This window comes from Conger conger, chromosome 4 (genome assembly GCF_963514075.1).
Source record: "Conger conger chromosome 4, fConCon1.1, whole genome shotgun sequence".
NCBI classification, from domain to species: domain Eukaryota; kingdom Metazoa; phylum Chordata; class Actinopteri; order Anguilliformes; family Congridae; genus Conger; species Conger conger.
The window spans coordinates 17,021,654-17,038,076 of NC_083763.1; the positions used below are offsets into that span (position 1 = coordinate 17,021,654).

The following is a 16,423-nucleotide window of genomic DNA, read 5'->3' on the forward strand; positions in this document are numbered from 1 at the left end:
TAATGAACAGAGCATCGTTGCTGCACTACGAGGCCTTCACCTCTATCTCCATCTGACAGCTGTCTTCTCCTTTGCTTCACCGTCCTTTTCATACTGAAACCGGAGCTTTCTGCCAGAGGATCAGCAGCCTCATCCCAAAACCTCGACCAGATCAGAAACACACTCCAGCAGTCAGGCGTGGATTTGTCAATGACCACTGTCCACAGAAGACTTCATGAACCGAAACACAGAGGCTACACTGCAAGATGCGAACCACTGGTTAGCTGCAAAAACAGGATGGCCAAGAAGTACGTAAAAGAGTAACCACAATTCTGGAAAAAGGCATTGTGGACAGATGAGACAAATATTACCTCTAAATATTATCAGAGTGATGGCACGAGCAAAGTATGGAGGATACAAGGAACTGCCCAAGATCCAAAGCAAACCACCTCGTCTGTGAAACATGGTGGTGGAGGTGTTATGTCCTGGGCATGTATGGCTGCCAAAGGTACTGGCTCACATCTCTATTGATGCTATAACTGCTGATGGTAGTAGCAAAATTAATTCTGAAGGGTATAGATGCATCCTATCTGCTCAAGTTCAAGCAAATGCCTCAAAACTCATTTGCCGGTGGCTAGAACAAAGGATTTTATAGTCAATTCTTGAATGGCTAAGGCAATCACCCAATCTGAACCCAATTGAGCATGCCATTCATATGCTGAAGAAAACTTAAGGGGACTAACCCCTGAAACAAGCATGAGCTAAAGATGGCTGCAATACAGGCCTGGCAGCGCATCGCCAGAGAACACACGCAGCAACTGCTGATGTCCATGAATCACAGGCTTCAAGCTGTCATTGCATGCAAAGGATATACAACAAAATACTAAACATGACTAATTTCATTTACACAACATTGCTGTGTCCCAAACATTATGGTGTCCTGAAATGTGGGGGGGGGGGGCTATGTATAAACACTGCTGTAATATCTACATTGTGAAACCAAAATATATAAATAATGCCCTTTATTAAAATCTGACAATGTGCACTTTAACTACATACCTCTCAAATTGAGGACAGAGGCAAATAAATAACTGATGGCTCTTTGTCCCAAACATTATGGAGGGGAATGTGTTTATATACAAATAATCTGCAGGAGCCAGGCACTGTGTGAAGCCATTGAGTAACCGTGGACCAAAATCCTGAAGCAATGTCTTACCCAGTACAAGGTAGGTGTACCTAATAAAGTGACCAGGGAGTGTGCATGTACGTGTGTATACTACAACCTTTTTGTTCTTTCCTTCACTTACTTTCTGATCAGTATATTAAATAGTCCATGTGTCATGGAAATTCTGGGGGAAAGGAGGGAGGGATTTTGATTAGACTTTTCCACATAGAAATGCCAACAATCCGGCTCCTGGCAAACAGCACCAGAGTATATGGCTTTCCTCTCAGGATTACCGCTGCATTTTCATCCTCTTTGCATTCTCTCCTAAATGCCTCTGAACACTGTTTATTTTCACACTGACTGCTTTCAGATGCTTCTCCGACCCAGCCAGATCCCCATAATGATCAGTGTGAGAGTCAATTCTGCTTCATGTATGGAGAGACTCAAGACCTTGGTAGGGACCCGTTTTGACAGAACCAAGCAAAAGGGACCATCTCAATGTCGGGACATACAAGGTTGTACATTAGGAGCAGTCTGTAGCTGTAGTAATTGCAGAAATGTAATCTAACCCTTCCATTAAGCCATTTCCACACTGAAAACAGGAAAAAGAAAATGAAGAGGAAGCAAGTAGCTCAGGTTGGCACTGAAGTTCAGCTCTGAATGGTTCAAACTTCCGGTGTCAGTTTGAGACTAGCGAAACCACACTGCCGAATCATCCTGAGAGAGCTAGGTTTTGCTCATCATCCATCACTGTATCTGTCTGTGGACAGCCTGAAACCCCTGCCAGTCAATGTGGGGCACGCACGGCAGCTTCTGGCTCTTCATGTGAGAACTGAAAGACCAACTGAAATACCAGCTGAAACGGAAGCTAGAACAGCACTAGCATCCGCGGTATTATGTAAGCCAGGGAAACGAATCTGTCGGGGGCCGTTTTTTGAAGGCCGGGGAGTCGATTTGATTGAGGTGAGATTCCATTGACGCCCAGACTCACGGACGATACGTCACAGCTCTACACAATTTGACTCACTCCGCATTCCCGCTGAGCCGTGACAGAGGACACGGGCGTTGACAGTGACCGATACGGTCTGGGGGAATTGGGTGCCTGAGGTGCGTGGCGGTAAGGTCTCCTCGGTTCTTCCCGAGCCAGCCCTGCTCTCTCCCATGGTCCGCCACAGATTTACGACAAGAACTAATGACGGCATTTTAATGCTTTTCAGATCTGCCCGAGTACAAGGGAGCAGCATTTTCCCCCCAGCGTGCCAGAGCGGTGGATCGGCTTCCAGAAGCTTCCTCTCATTCACAGCACTTCACACTCCGCCTCTACATTGCTGCCTCACGTCCAACTGACAGGGACGGCCGCCAAAAGCCCTGTTTTCTTTGAAAGCTTCCACCACAGTCTTTTCAGCTGGTTGCCAATGTGACAGGCTGATATCACGGGAGACTAGGATGGGAAGAAGACTGGTGGGTTTTGGAGCAGCGAGATTCCAGGTTCCCCCAGCCATAGACCGTCGCGTGCCAGCCACCAGCACGTGGCCAAAAGATTTCACACTCTTTAAATTCAGTAGGTATCCAGACAAGAAGTCAGGTTAATGTAATTTAATTAATCAGTTTTTACTTAATTAACCAGTTGCATCACTACAAGTTGTCAGTGAGTCTGCTCCTTACACAGGAGAGAAATCAATTTGCTCCACACCGGCTTTCACATGCATCTGGAGTTTGACGTGTTTATTATGTTATTTGCACACCAGGTTGCATTTCTTTGACTAAACATCATACTAATTAACAGACAAAGAGAGGCAGTCAAAGACCCACACATTCACTTAAAAATAGCCACATCCGATATGAATAAATTCATTGTGTATGCACAAGTGTCCAACCCGCAAGCGAGGAAAAACAAGAGCCGCCCTCACAAAAATACAATGAAAGCCCGAAGTACTCACAGGGAGTGCAGTGTGCTTCTCCCCTCAAGGGGGGAGTTTTGTTTGTTGCAACTCACTCTCTTGAGGAAAAAAATTACAGCCAGTATTAAAAGCCTCCCCTGTTCAATGCTTTCCCCATGAATAATGTATTTATCCAAATGCACACATAAGGGAAGCCATCTCCATAGACGGACTAGTCAATCCTACAGCAGTGGTACTGCATGGTGGAAACTGGGCTGGCATGACGCTACTTATAGCCTCCCAAGCAAAAGAGGAGGAAAGACCTAACCATGACATGAACGGACATGACTTTCACAAGCAGTTGCAATTACAGTCCAGAGAAATCATAGTTGAGGGTGAGTGGTCATAGCAAGATATGAGGTTAAGCCAAGGAACCTCAGAAACAGGTGGTGCCTCATGGCTGTGCACTGACCGTGGCATTTACAAGGGACTGGGAGAGGTCCCTGGTGCTTTCCCCTCAACTGTAACAACACATCCTCTGTTCTGTAGTGAGTCACGGACCTTGAACCAGAATGGCGATAGGGGGGTCCATAAATACCCTATGGCTCGAAACATACACACAGGCACTCACCCGAGTCCATGCTTCCTTCCTTATGTCCATAGAAACAAAACAAAGCAACACAGAGAAAACAGTCGTAAAAGGCCCTTTTAACACAGCCTTTTAAGCTGAAGGGGGAGCCGAATAATGTTTTGGTTTCTGTCAGCAGGTGACCATTTCGCTGGGCGATTGGTTGGAAAAAGTCTGCAACAAAGTGATTTTGTTAACAGGAATGAATTTCAAACTGTTAATTACTAAACTGTACCCCATGCGGCTTCCCGAGCAAGTGTTTACCCACATCCTGTGTTTATTTGAACATGAACATAATTGCAGTCTTCGTGAGTCATCCGTCCTAATCATTACAAAATATGGAAGGGTCCTCTACAATTACACACTCCATAAAACTCCCAAAATATACGTTAAAAAAAACTGAATGACTATTCTCCAGGAAATAAAGCTGAAGCACTATGACAATAGGCAGAAATTATTTATTTTTGAGGCTGGCTAGCGTATTTTGCATTGATTAATCATTTTCAACTCTGTGCCAACATCCATGGCATGTTGAGGATGTTGAGGTCACTACGTGCAGTCATATTTTTCCCTGGGCACTTTCATTGTGTCCTGTAATGAAAGCAATGCTCAATATGCAGTCACCTGTGCAACATGAAGAAGCAATATTATGGCTTCTATATAGAATATTATAGACTCAAGAGGAATCAAATTACTTGCCAAAAAGATTACTCAGCTAATTGGAATTCGTATTACGCAAGCAAAAGAAAGGAAAACACATTGAGAACAGAAAAATCAATCTAAAAGGACGTTTTTCTGAATTTCGTCCATTTCAAATTAATGAGCCATCACTGCTCAGAAGTAACTCATTTTAATTGTAAGGAAACCAAATACAGAAATTGAGTTTCGGCACTATTGCAAAATAACCATTCAGTACAATGTAAAAGGCAAGTGTGGCTTCATATGTCAAATCCTACACCTGGCAGCTGGCTCTGTCTCCCCCTCTTTTAAGAGCTGCCCATAAAAGCTGGAGCTGAGATGTAAAAACCTGAGCACAGACTGAGACAGCCTTGATAGAAAAAAGGAGGTGGCTCAAGTCTTTGTGATCCTATTTGTCCAATAGACAAATGGAGGACCGATTGCATCATTCATGGTTAAACACATGACTGACGGTTCACAGTTAGTTCTGAAAGAGGTGAGGTTTTTTTCGACAGAGTAGGCTTGCGTCCAAAGGCTTGTTCCCTCCTCCATCATTTGTGGACATTAAGTCAGTGTTGATTCAAGGTGTGCACAGGACCAACAAATTATTTTTTACGACATAAAGGCTATATTCGGCAAACTATAAATTTCACCATTTAAATGAAGTTTGGCCAGTGCGAATGAGAGGTAGGGGAGTGGAGAGGGGAAAGGGGTCTTACCCAGGTAGGGAATGCAGGAGGTCATGCTCTGACTCCGGATGTAGTCACGCAGACGTTTGTAGTTGTCTTCTTTGGACATCAGGTACTCCAGCTTCTCAAACGCAGCCTTGTCCTTCCTACTGAGGAGCTGGAGAGAGAGGCCAGTCAGAGCCCACAGACCCGCCGAGTACACTACAGACCATCATACACACGGCCTCCCATTCCCCATCTCATTCTCTGCAGTTAAGTATCGCTCTCCACGCTTTTTTTAATTCGATTTCGCAGTGAAAATGTCAGGTATTCAAACTCATACTTTATGAAATCTATTTTTCACCATGCTGCCAGATTATGTGCATGTCTAAATGCAATAAACTTTTTCTTTTTATAAACTTGGAGCATAAAATGTTGGGCCCGATTTATTGGAAAACTGAGCTGTAAACAAAGGAGGACAATCTGACATCAGAGGGCAGATCAGTTTATGTTTGTACAATGCTACAATTTGGACAGAGTTCTAGTCAGCTAATGGAAGAAAAATGCTGTTGTCTTACTGAAGACATCCTGTGATGTCTGAGTCCAAGATTTGTGAGGAGCAGGTATTTGAAAATTAGAATTTGTGGGGGGAAAAAAGGAGCGGTCATCAATGGACTTACAGCTGGACCCTTAAGATTATATTTCGGAAAGTGAAGCCTGTTTTTTCCTCTCTGCTACATTATACTTTACACAAGCTGAATTTCTAATTAAACTTTGCTGAGGAAGACAGATGTATTTACATATTTATTTATTAGGAAGTGAAATAAATAATAATAATAACAATAATAATAAAAATAATAATAATAATAAAAACCTCAAATTTCTATGGTCTGGGGTTGAAAATACAATGCAAATTCCACTACAGTAAGTGGCAGCATGTAACATTTTATCAATGCATTATCCATCAGGTTTGTAGCTAGCATTAGTTACTGCAATCAATTAATTGTATTACTCGAACCACATAAACATGCTTCCAATTTCTATCATTTCTAGTAAATACTTTAAATACCTTAAATACCTCAATACAGTACAGGGGAGAGGGTGCATTTAAGTAAAGCAGAAATAACTGCTTACAATATTCCCTGAAAGACAAGAAAGACTGTGACATCACCGTATGTCTGCTCTTTATACAGGTAGCACCAGGCCACACTGATACTCACTGCCCATGTCTTGGTCAGTCTGAAGATGGGAGCACTTTGTAAACCAGACACCACCGCCATCACTGCGTGGAGGTTGTTCATCTCACAGAGTTTCTGAAAGCAGGCAATGAGTGAGTACAGTCACGCAACTTAGAGGAAAACAAAAGCACTTTATGAAAACAGAATCCAAAAGAGGGAAATAAGAGTTTCTCTCTGGGGCAATAATAATTGATAATTACCTTTGCTGTTCTGATGTAAAGACTCAAAACTTCAGCTCTGATTTTCAGGGTCTGTGCGTGCAGGATCTCCCGGACCACCCAGAAGCTGACCTGCCAGGGTGGGCAAATGAAGAAGACAGTGAACACTTGTGCAGTAATGGCCACCTCACAATCAATATCTCTGGCCAGTACTACACATGCAGGTTACAGCCATTACTTTCCATTAAATAAATACTTCCTCAGATATTGAAGTTCAATATTTCATGAATATTTCATGGTTGCCTTCTTTTGAACCGATTGCTTTCCAAAGTGTTTCTGTCATTTGAAGACTAATCCACACAACCTGATAATGATAGATAAACATACACTCAGTGAGCACTTTATTATACCTGCATACCAGCTTGTTAATGCAAATATCTAATCGGGCAATCGTGTGGCAACTAAATGCATGAAAGCATGCAGACATGGACAAGAGGTTCAGCTGTTTTTCAGACCAAAAGTCAGAATAGGGGAAGAAATGTGATCTCAGTGGTTTTGACCGTGGAATGATTGTTGGTGCCAGACAGGGTGATTTGAATGTCTCAGAAACGGCTTATCTCTAGAGTTTGCAGAGAATGGTGAAAAAAACTGAAAATGTCCAGAAAGCAGCAGTTCTGCATGTCGTTAATGAGACAGGTCAGAGGAGAAGGGCCAGACTGGTCGAAGCTGACAAGCAACGCAAACAACCACGCACTACACCAGTGGTATGAAGAGGAGGATCTCTGAACACACACCTCGTCAAACCTCTAAGCGGATAGCAGAAGACCAATAAGTCTTAAAAAATAAGTCTAATAAAGTGCTCACTGACTGTATATTCATGCATGTCAACAAGCACAGCAAATGGTTCAATGGCTTCAAGTACAGGAAATCCCTGCTTTCAATATTGCCTGGAAAAAAGAAAAATGTTACTTCATAAAATCAGTTTCACAATGTTACCAAAGTATATAAATCAGTTATGACATCAGTTCAATGTTATCGTAGCTACTTGAGAACAGGGCAATATGAGCACCCTGGGGTATTAGTTTTTCCACAGCTGTCTGCACAGACTGTTCCAGAAAAATCTCTCAGACAGATACTGGCTTTATGAAAGGTGTGCACAGAGCCAAGTCAGAAATATAGCCCTTGGAGATCCGTGCTAATCTCCCTGCTGCAGTGCCTGTGGAACTTAGTTCTGGGGTACTGACATCACCTAACAACGGCTGAGCTCCAGAGTTCAGCCTTTCCCCTCCTGTATATTGACCTCATTTGCATTCCCTGCAGCCAAGGGTAATCAATTCTACCGGGAAGGGAACAGAATGGAAATAAATAACAGACTTGGACTTCAGCTGTGATAATGGGAATACCATGCCAACTGACAAATCACAACACGCAGTGGTTGCCATAGGCAACGGATCGGAAGCTCCCAGTCCCCTGGTGGGAAACTACTCCTCTGTACCTGACGGAATCAGATTCCCCAAAGGTGCCTCCCAAGAAACACCACTGCCTGAACATAATCTGCATGAGTATATCTATGGTACAGTAACACAAGAGATGCTTCCATACTGAAGAATAAATTGCTACTGTGCAAATAAGCCCAAGGGTAGCTTTTTCCTGTAGCTGTGACCTGCCAACATTGTCATTTGATTTGATCAAGGGAGCACAAAGAAAACAAGACACAGCGCTGTCCCAATCCTGAAAACTTCCGAAATCCTATTCACATATCTCAGGAAAAGAGAACCAGATGTGCCTAATGCAGAATCTCTGCAATCTGCTAATCTGGAGCCTGCGAGTAAGGGGGGGGGAGAGAGGAAGGAGGGAGGAAGATTTAGACAGTGAGGACAGGGTCAGAGAGGAGAAGGTTTGTAATGAGAGGAGAGGCTGAGGGGTCACGTTACCCTGCTTCCACACACTGACAGATGTGCTCATACAGCAGCAGTTTCAGGTAGAGGGCAGAACATTCAAATATGACCCTGGGGTTTATAGGGTGGTATCACAAGGTGGGGCACAGGCAGGAAGTGATACTATACCCTTTTCCTCATGTGGTCCCAGCCAATCTCAGCTGTGCACATGAACAACAGACTGCAGCACGTAAACCTACCGCAAAGCAGCCTGGAAAAGCGCACTGACCGAGCGAGTGCACAATCCAAATGCAGTAATGGAGACGGTGAAGATTCAACACTGCGTGTGATGATGTGATGGAAACCACTGAGGGAGGGGAAGATAGCCATGTGAGCCTGGGCCTTGGGTCGGTGTGTGAGGGGTGGAAACAGCCAGAGTGGGCGGCAGGGCTTGAGGTCCCGTTCCTATCGAACGCAGTTATATACGACACAGAGCGAGCCGTAAGAGCAGAACTCTGACACACTGCTTTACTGCGCTGTTTATGGGCACATAAACCCTTCTGCTACAGGCTACGCTGTTCCAACCCAACTATAATAATAAATTAAAGAACACATGAACCCGGGCACTGAGTGGTAACTCAGAATTACTGAATTTAATAACACCAGTCTCTCTCATAAAAGGAGGCCGAGAACTTGAAGGAGGTTTTGGTCTTTTTTAGTAATTGCAGCTGGGGCAGACTGGGTCCCGGACGTGCCGAAAGGGCGGGGCACTGGGTGTGGGCTGCCAGGACTCGCTGACCCATGGTTCCTGTCCAGGCCCTGGGGGGTAGGGGACGGACCACAGGAGCACCAGCATAGCCTGCTCCCTCACAACAACCATGGTTAAGAAGAGGCCAACACCACTTCATTCAGTTCCAAAGCTGGATGATGACAATAAAAGGAATAATAAGGCTTATTTGGGACTCTTTTTTTTCCTGTACTTTCCATGTCTCATTATTCAAAAGGTTCATTTTGCTTGGCTCCGACAGCAGAGTGTGCAACATCTTGAATGGTAGTTTGGGTACTGCTATAAATGGAAGAAATTTCCACTGGACGCTTGAAACACATTCTTTGTCGATATGCTAATATTTGTCCTGGACGGATATAAAGCTGAACTCAAAGGTGAAGAAGACGCTGTGGAAAAGGCCTCAATATCACTCCCAAAATCCACAGTCAATGGGAAGATGAAGTTCACACTCACCATACACACCTGTCAGGCTGTGTGGCCTAAGCAAGGACAGACAATATGGCAGAGCTGCAGACCTGGGCATTGCTAAGAACTAAGAGCGGGAAGTCCTGAGAACACATGGTGAGCACTGAAATGGGTAAAATATGAGGAACATTTCTAACTTACCTATGCAGAAGCTGTTAGGATGTCATTCGCATGAAAATTGGGATTGACACCATTTCCCAGGAGTAGTTCTGTTCGTCAGGTTAGTTTTGGGATTTTGACACGTTAACAGATAAATGCACGATGGTTCCAGATGAAATCTCCTGTACTAAAACCGTCTTTGGTAAAGGACTTGAAAGCTGCTTCCAATCACATGACTGCCAGATATCCCACAATACATCCCACTCTGATGTACTCGGTCTCCTTTTGTTCAGAGTTAAAATGGAGAGGGAGAGCAAGCAAAGAAAGCACTGATGGAATACGGATGGCTCACTGATTAAATCTGCTTCTGCAGCGTTTTTTTTTAGCTTTGTGACTCACCTGGTTGAACCTGCGAGTGAAGGCCACAGCATTGGGGGCTGAGCTGTGCTTTTCTTTCTTGTTCCAGCCGCAGCTCGACAACTCCTTAAAAGAAAAAAAAAAGATGCAACACACGGAGTCAGAAAACGTCCAAACACTGTTTTCCCCACGAGTGTCTGAGTCACAGATCTGACCGTCACACCGACGCACCGCTAAAAGCCTGAGAACCTGCAGTACTGCAGGCTCGTAAAACACAAATAATATGCACATGCAAACACAAGACCGCAACAGGATGAGATGAACTGATTACAGGAACAAACAGAGTTTTCAAGGTAAACATCACACACAGCAACGCATCTGAACGCATGCCAGCGGAGCCTTGTCTTCCCCAATTACTTTCACAACAGCGTTAGCAAGCGTGGTACTAGAGCTACGCTAGCGCATTGAAGGCATGAAGGGTAGAGTTGTCTTTTGCCCGGCAGTCATTCCATCCATTTTACACCTCTGGTAGCCCTTTCCGCATCACGTCAATAATCACTGCTTTCTTCTCGCTTGGCTGAAAAGCTTCTGGCAGAGCGGGGATTGGGCCAGGGGGACCACACTCGCGCGCAGACACCAGCGGGCACTGGAGGGGCCGCCGTAAGGACAGGCGGGGCGTGAGAGGCCCGGGGCCAGTGGAGCTCTGGTGTGGGACTGGGAGCACACAGCCCTGATGTAATATGAGAAAAACGTTGTGTAAGCGGCATTCATCAAGGCTCCCTGAGGAAGGCCCGCTCGCAACCGCCAGCCCCAACCCCAGTCAGCTCCAGCACAGACCCGCGCTTATTAACGCAAGTCAAATGGAAACTACCCCTCCCAGGCGGGTTAAACAACATGTGCTAATCACATACTGGACCTCAGAACTGACCTCCGATGTTTTTCCCCCTTTCTTGAACTAATTGTTTCATAAGGAGAGAATTCAACGTGCGTTCATGCCAATAGACTCTCAAATAACCCAGAAAGCCAGTGCTTAGCTAAAAGAGAAGACGGAATAAAAAGGTCTCCATTATAATGTTTGAGAAGTACATTATAGAGTACATCGGTCTCAGCTGAACTGAGCCGTGCAGTCAGATAAAGGGGAGAGTCCCCAGTGCTGAGGCTGGCAGCAGGCATCTGTAAACTGTGAAAATGGTACCTATGACAGTTGGACCTTTGAGGGGATGGAAGAACGAGTGGACCTCACAGTCAGGCAGGCTGTGATATCTGCCTGTAAACACAGCCATTCTAAGAAAACAGATGGGCAGGGGCACGCGCAGGAAGGGAACACTGACCACAGTCATCGCTGCAGTCTGAAGGAGCTGCAGCGATCCCCTCGATGAGCCCACTGTTCCAAAAATCTGCCAAAGATCAGCACTTTGCATTCCTGGTTTATTTGAGCAAAGTTCTCCTTTAAACACCTGAGCATACGCAGACAACCTTCCCTGTCACTCACGTCCCCCTCTCGCTCTGGCTTTGGTAATGGGCACCGGAGCCAGGCAAGACCACCCTTCCAGCTGACGTGTGGAAAACGGCTACTGTGAGCCCAGCACGCAGTTCACTGGAGAGGCCGATACTGAGGCTGATGATCCCCCACACAGCAGAAAGCTGCTGGAGCACATGAATGAGTGAAAATGTTACATCATGTTGAGGCGGCTATGCCAGTATCGTCCCAATTCCAGACAACACAACACAGTTGCTGTGGGAGAGTCCAAACTCAGTGGGCTGACTCAATTGGCCAACTAAATCATTCCTAAGCATACAGTAATAAGTCCACTCATACATTATCACCTGACCATTCCGTAAAATTAAATGAAAACCGTGGAACTTGTAAAACTCAGTTTGTGATATCCAGAGCTGGTCTTTGTGGCACTGTTTCAACACTAGGAAATATGCATTGCACACGTACTGTGGTAGCTCCCAAAAGGTGGATTTTACTACATGCAATAAATAGACAAATAGGCTTCAACCGATGAGGACTTTGAAAGGCTAAATGGCGAAAGAAAGTCTCACCAGTGGACTTCTCACAAAAAAACAGGTACAGTATCTGTATACAGTAGTTGCTACAGTGACAGTCCTTCAGATGTAATGCAGGACATTTATTGCAGTAATGTATTTGGTCATCAACCTAAGGGTTGCAAGGGAATGTATAAAATACGTTTACTCAATTATTCAGAGGCCAAAACCCAAGAATGTTTCAAGAATGTTGCTTCATCAATATCATTATAAGACTGTATTAAAGGTATGAATCTAACACATGAGCAAAGCATTTGTCATGTCAGAGCTGTCACTGGTACACCTTGCTCAATGTTAGATTGAACCAGGGTTGAATTGCAAAAAATAAAAATGTATCCCTAGCTGATGTAGAAAAGACTACATAGATACTCATAATTTACCCGTCTGGTATAAGATAATGTTGCACGGCTGTGGGTGGATGATAAAAACATCTGTATTTGAAGGTCAAAAGCATTTCAAGATTGTGTACCAGACAGTAGCTACCATGTAGGTTTACCTAGAAATACCTAAAATGGCTTTCTCACACTCTCTGTGTCAACACCTCTACTCACAAGGGTTAGGGCTTCTTCCATCGCATGTAGTTTTTATAAGACAGAAGGACTGGACTGCGTGGGATGATCACCAAGCTAGCGAACTAGCCAATACACTCAATACTGAGTACATGACACACACACACACACACACACACACACACACACACACACACACACACACACACACACACACACACCTAGTCAGAAAGAAAGCAAGCAAGCTACTTCCTCTGCTTCCTCCTCACCGCAAGTGCTTTGGTTGTGTATTGTGAGCCCTTTCATTGGCTGGTGACAATGACAGAAATATGAGTCACTGCACATCAGACATAACTGCCAAGAAATCAAACAAAAATAGTCTAATCAAATCAAAACTTTCAGACAAAGGTTGGACAGGTTTGGCACTAACAGCCAAGCCGGTGACCTTCACATATCACTGGGTTTCTTTCAGATCCATATTAGTGTGGGATCGTGAAATTAGTCAGATTTGACAGTGACTTCAAAACGGGGACAAAAGTGAACGCTTGGCTTTAAATAACCCTCTTGAACCATCTCGGGTAAGGGGGCAGGGGTGGAAAAGCGCTGATGGGAGCTAATGGTCCTCTCCCCCAGAGCAGATATGAATTTGGAAGGACAGATATGAATTTCCAGAGATGGGCAAATCTAAACTGAGCACAACCTGACCCTTTGATCCCACAACTTCTGTGGTAGCGCAGTCAGCTCCGATTTTTACGAGCGATAGCACTGTGAGTTACGGCCATGAGAGGCCATCTTGTCTTTTCCTTCACAGTCTGACCCTGAGGAGGATTCTGACCCCCCAAGGATAACAAACTGGAGGCGACACAAAAGCATCTTTATCAGAGGGCCTGAAAGGCGAGGTCTTCATCATCTGGTGCTGGCTACATACTACGCATGGGAAAATAAGTCATCTCATCTCTGGGGGAATCTGATTTCAGCTGCAGTAGGACAGACTGTTACGAGATACTGCGCTTTCCTGTCTGCATCTAGACACTTAAAATAAACACCGGGATGAAACTCCACATTTTGATAAATATTCGTTTTATCAACAATCCCTGAGTAAGCAATACAAAAACAGCCTGACACAGTCCTGCCACTTCAACCAAAGGAATCTCAAAAGGAAAACAAAACTGCAATTTTTGCTAAGTTATACGATATCCTGCAGCAAGGCAGTAACCCAGCAGGAACACAATAGAGCACTGATCAAAGGAGTGCAGTCCCGTTTTATTCAGATTCATAAAAGTTTTAAAATCAGTGCGCGCTCACAAAATTCAAAGGAACGAGCTCTTAAATTGGGTACGTTTCATCCAGCTGCACAATTACATGGTGAAGTTTAAGAGGAATGTTAAAGTGCATGACGTTAGCCTGCAAAACCCATAATTCACTGCATTCCCACGTCCACTCAAATACTGGTCTAGTTTCTCTCCAGAGGCTACTGGCGATCCTAATTTACATGGAGACATCCTACAGGTTTTTAAACAGAGGGGCCCACCGTGTAAGCTAGTTTTTGTAACAGTCAATGTCAGGATCAATGAAACATACCCAAAGGTCTTCAACACAATGCATGACCGATTCAGCAATTGTAATCCCACTCATTTCACATGTCAGTCTATCAGTCGCTAAATCAAAAGAAACTGAAGAAGAGGGCTAAAATGGAGTCTAGCTGTAACTCAAGTGAAGGTATGGCCTGGATCTTCCAAAGACATGATGCAATGTCACAAAACAAAAAGGTGTTAAAAATACGGTTATTCAGCCGTTACAATGCATCAGAACATTCTATAATCAGAATACTGCATTTTCAAATGGTAAGAATCAGCAGGAGCTTGTGATGGGACAGAGGCATTATATTAAATTAAGTGAGGAATTGACCATTATTAAGTGTGAATCTTGGAAAACTCGGTGTTAAGTGGAGATTAGAGAGCTCCATCAACCTAACAAAGCACTAGGTTATTATAGTGAGTGCAGTAGCTGATGTTAGCATTTGGGCTGAACAATTTAATTTCCTGTCTTTTGAGGTTTCAGCAAATGCACACATCTCACTTAAAACATATATTTTTGTGATTGACATACCTAGTAAGGCTGTGTACTCCTACTGCACAGAACTGCAGTACAAACTCACACTGCAAAAGCTGAACAAAAGCCAGAACACACACACATCAGGAGCAGGCTTTTTGTACGCTATAAAAACGAGTAATGGCACACTTCAAAGAGACAGGAGTGGAGTACCAATTGTCACATTCAAACCTCTGACCGGAGCACTGTTTTTCTCCCTTGAAAATAATGATGTGTGTGGGCCGTCGTACAGCACTGTGAAGTTGTCACAGCCATGCATTCACTCACATGGGGTGGAGGGGGGTGGGCAGCTGTGAACTCCTTTGTCTCCTAATCTATTCCTATTCCCCACGACATCCATGACAACATCCTGATTACCTTACCGTGTTCTGGCACTAGTTAAGGGTCAAAGTACCACAGGTGCAGGAAGCTTTTTAAATTGTTATTATTATTATTTACAAATCAGTTTTGGAACCAAGGTGCTGTAATATTAACCAATATTGTTAACAGGGATATTTCCACATACGATATTTTTTAGGCCTTTTTCAGCTTTATTGGACAGTATATAGTATAGAGAGACAGGAATAATGGGAGCGAGAGAGGTGGTGGTTCTAATCCCGGTGTAGCTGCAATAAGATCCGCACAGCCATTGGGCCCTTGAGCAAGGCCCTTAACCCTGCATTGCTCCAGGGTTGGATTGTCTCCTGCTTAGTCTAATCAACTGTACGTTGCTCTGGATAAGAGCGTCTGCCAAATGCCAATAATGTAATGTAATGTAATCTCTACCTCAGAAACGTATATGGCTGGCCGGCCTCGATGCAGCTGTAAAGATGCTTGCAGGAAGGGTGGAAGTCACCATGCTCCACTGAATGTCTGAATTTTCCGTATGAAAAAGGTTTTTGTATAAAAAAAATTACAAAAAACATTTGACCTAAAATAAAATTGGGAGGCTTGTTTGGATGGCTGAACTCTTGCAGCAGTTATTATATTGTGGCATACTGGCCACCTGGTGGACACATAGTGCATATGCAAAGTTTCAGCAGTCACACGCCCAGCCACCACACCATCATACATACATCTTTGACATACACTCAAAGACCACCATATGGGATTTTCTGAAAAACACTTCAAATGCTTCTCCTCCTCCAAAAACTCCAACCCTAAAAGTACTAGTCCAATGAGATCTACTAATGGGTCTTGTCAAAAAAGTTCAGCATTGTTTTCACGGTGTACTGATAAACCAAAGATTTTTTTTTTTTCTCCAAATAGCCAAAACAAGCTATGCTGGCCAAATTCTTATTTGTTTCCAACTCGGTTGCCATAGCACTGCGGTGTCTGCAATATTTCAAAACAGCTGGCAGCTGCAGATCATTACAGCAGTAAAGCAGAGGAGGGGGAGGAGAGAAGTTTGGATGGGAGGACCGGGGGAGGACCAGTATGAAGAGAAAGCGCCCTGCGTGGGCCATTCCACGCTCCACGGGGGAGGCTCGGGAGAAGGAGGGCTCTGGCCTGCCGGTCCCGTCTGCCCCTCCTCCACAGCTGGGAAGCCGGCCGGTCCGTGCCACATCGCCTAAGTAAAACCAGACCTCTACTTGAGCAAACATTTAATAAAACTCAGATTATCAGCCCCAGAAGAGAGACGCTGCTTGGGTTACAGGTTTCAGCGCTCCAGCACCTCTCTCAACCTCTCTCTTAAATGGAGCTTTCCATTTTCCACAGAACAAAACCTGCGGCCAAGCAGCCGTCAGCGAGCCTCCCGTCCTCCTCTCCAGCGGAGGAAGCAACGAAGGGC

General features: G+C 44.5%; 1 protein-coding gene across 3 annotated transcripts in view; it reads right to left on the minus strand.

Moving 5' to 3' along the window:
- The window catches only part of ralgps2 (Ral GEF with PH domain and SH3 binding motif 2), a 92,809-nt gene that overhangs the window by 36,802 nt on the left and 39,584 nt on the right, over window positions 1-16,423 (minus strand). For all 3 annotated transcript variants that reach the window (XM_061239390.1, XM_061239391.1, XM_061239389.1), the window contains exons 6-9: window positions 10,022-10,105; window positions 6,437-6,526; window positions 6,219-6,311; window positions 5,050-5,176 (exon numbers count right to left, since the gene is read on the minus strand). In XM_061239390.1, coding sequence (XP_061095374.1) covers window positions 5,050-5,176; window positions 6,219-6,311; window positions 6,437-6,526; window positions 10,022-10,105 — 394 coding nt within the window. The remainder of the gene's footprint in view (window positions 1-5,049; window positions 5,177-6,218; window positions 6,312-6,436; window positions 6,527-10,021; window positions 10,106-16,423) is intronic.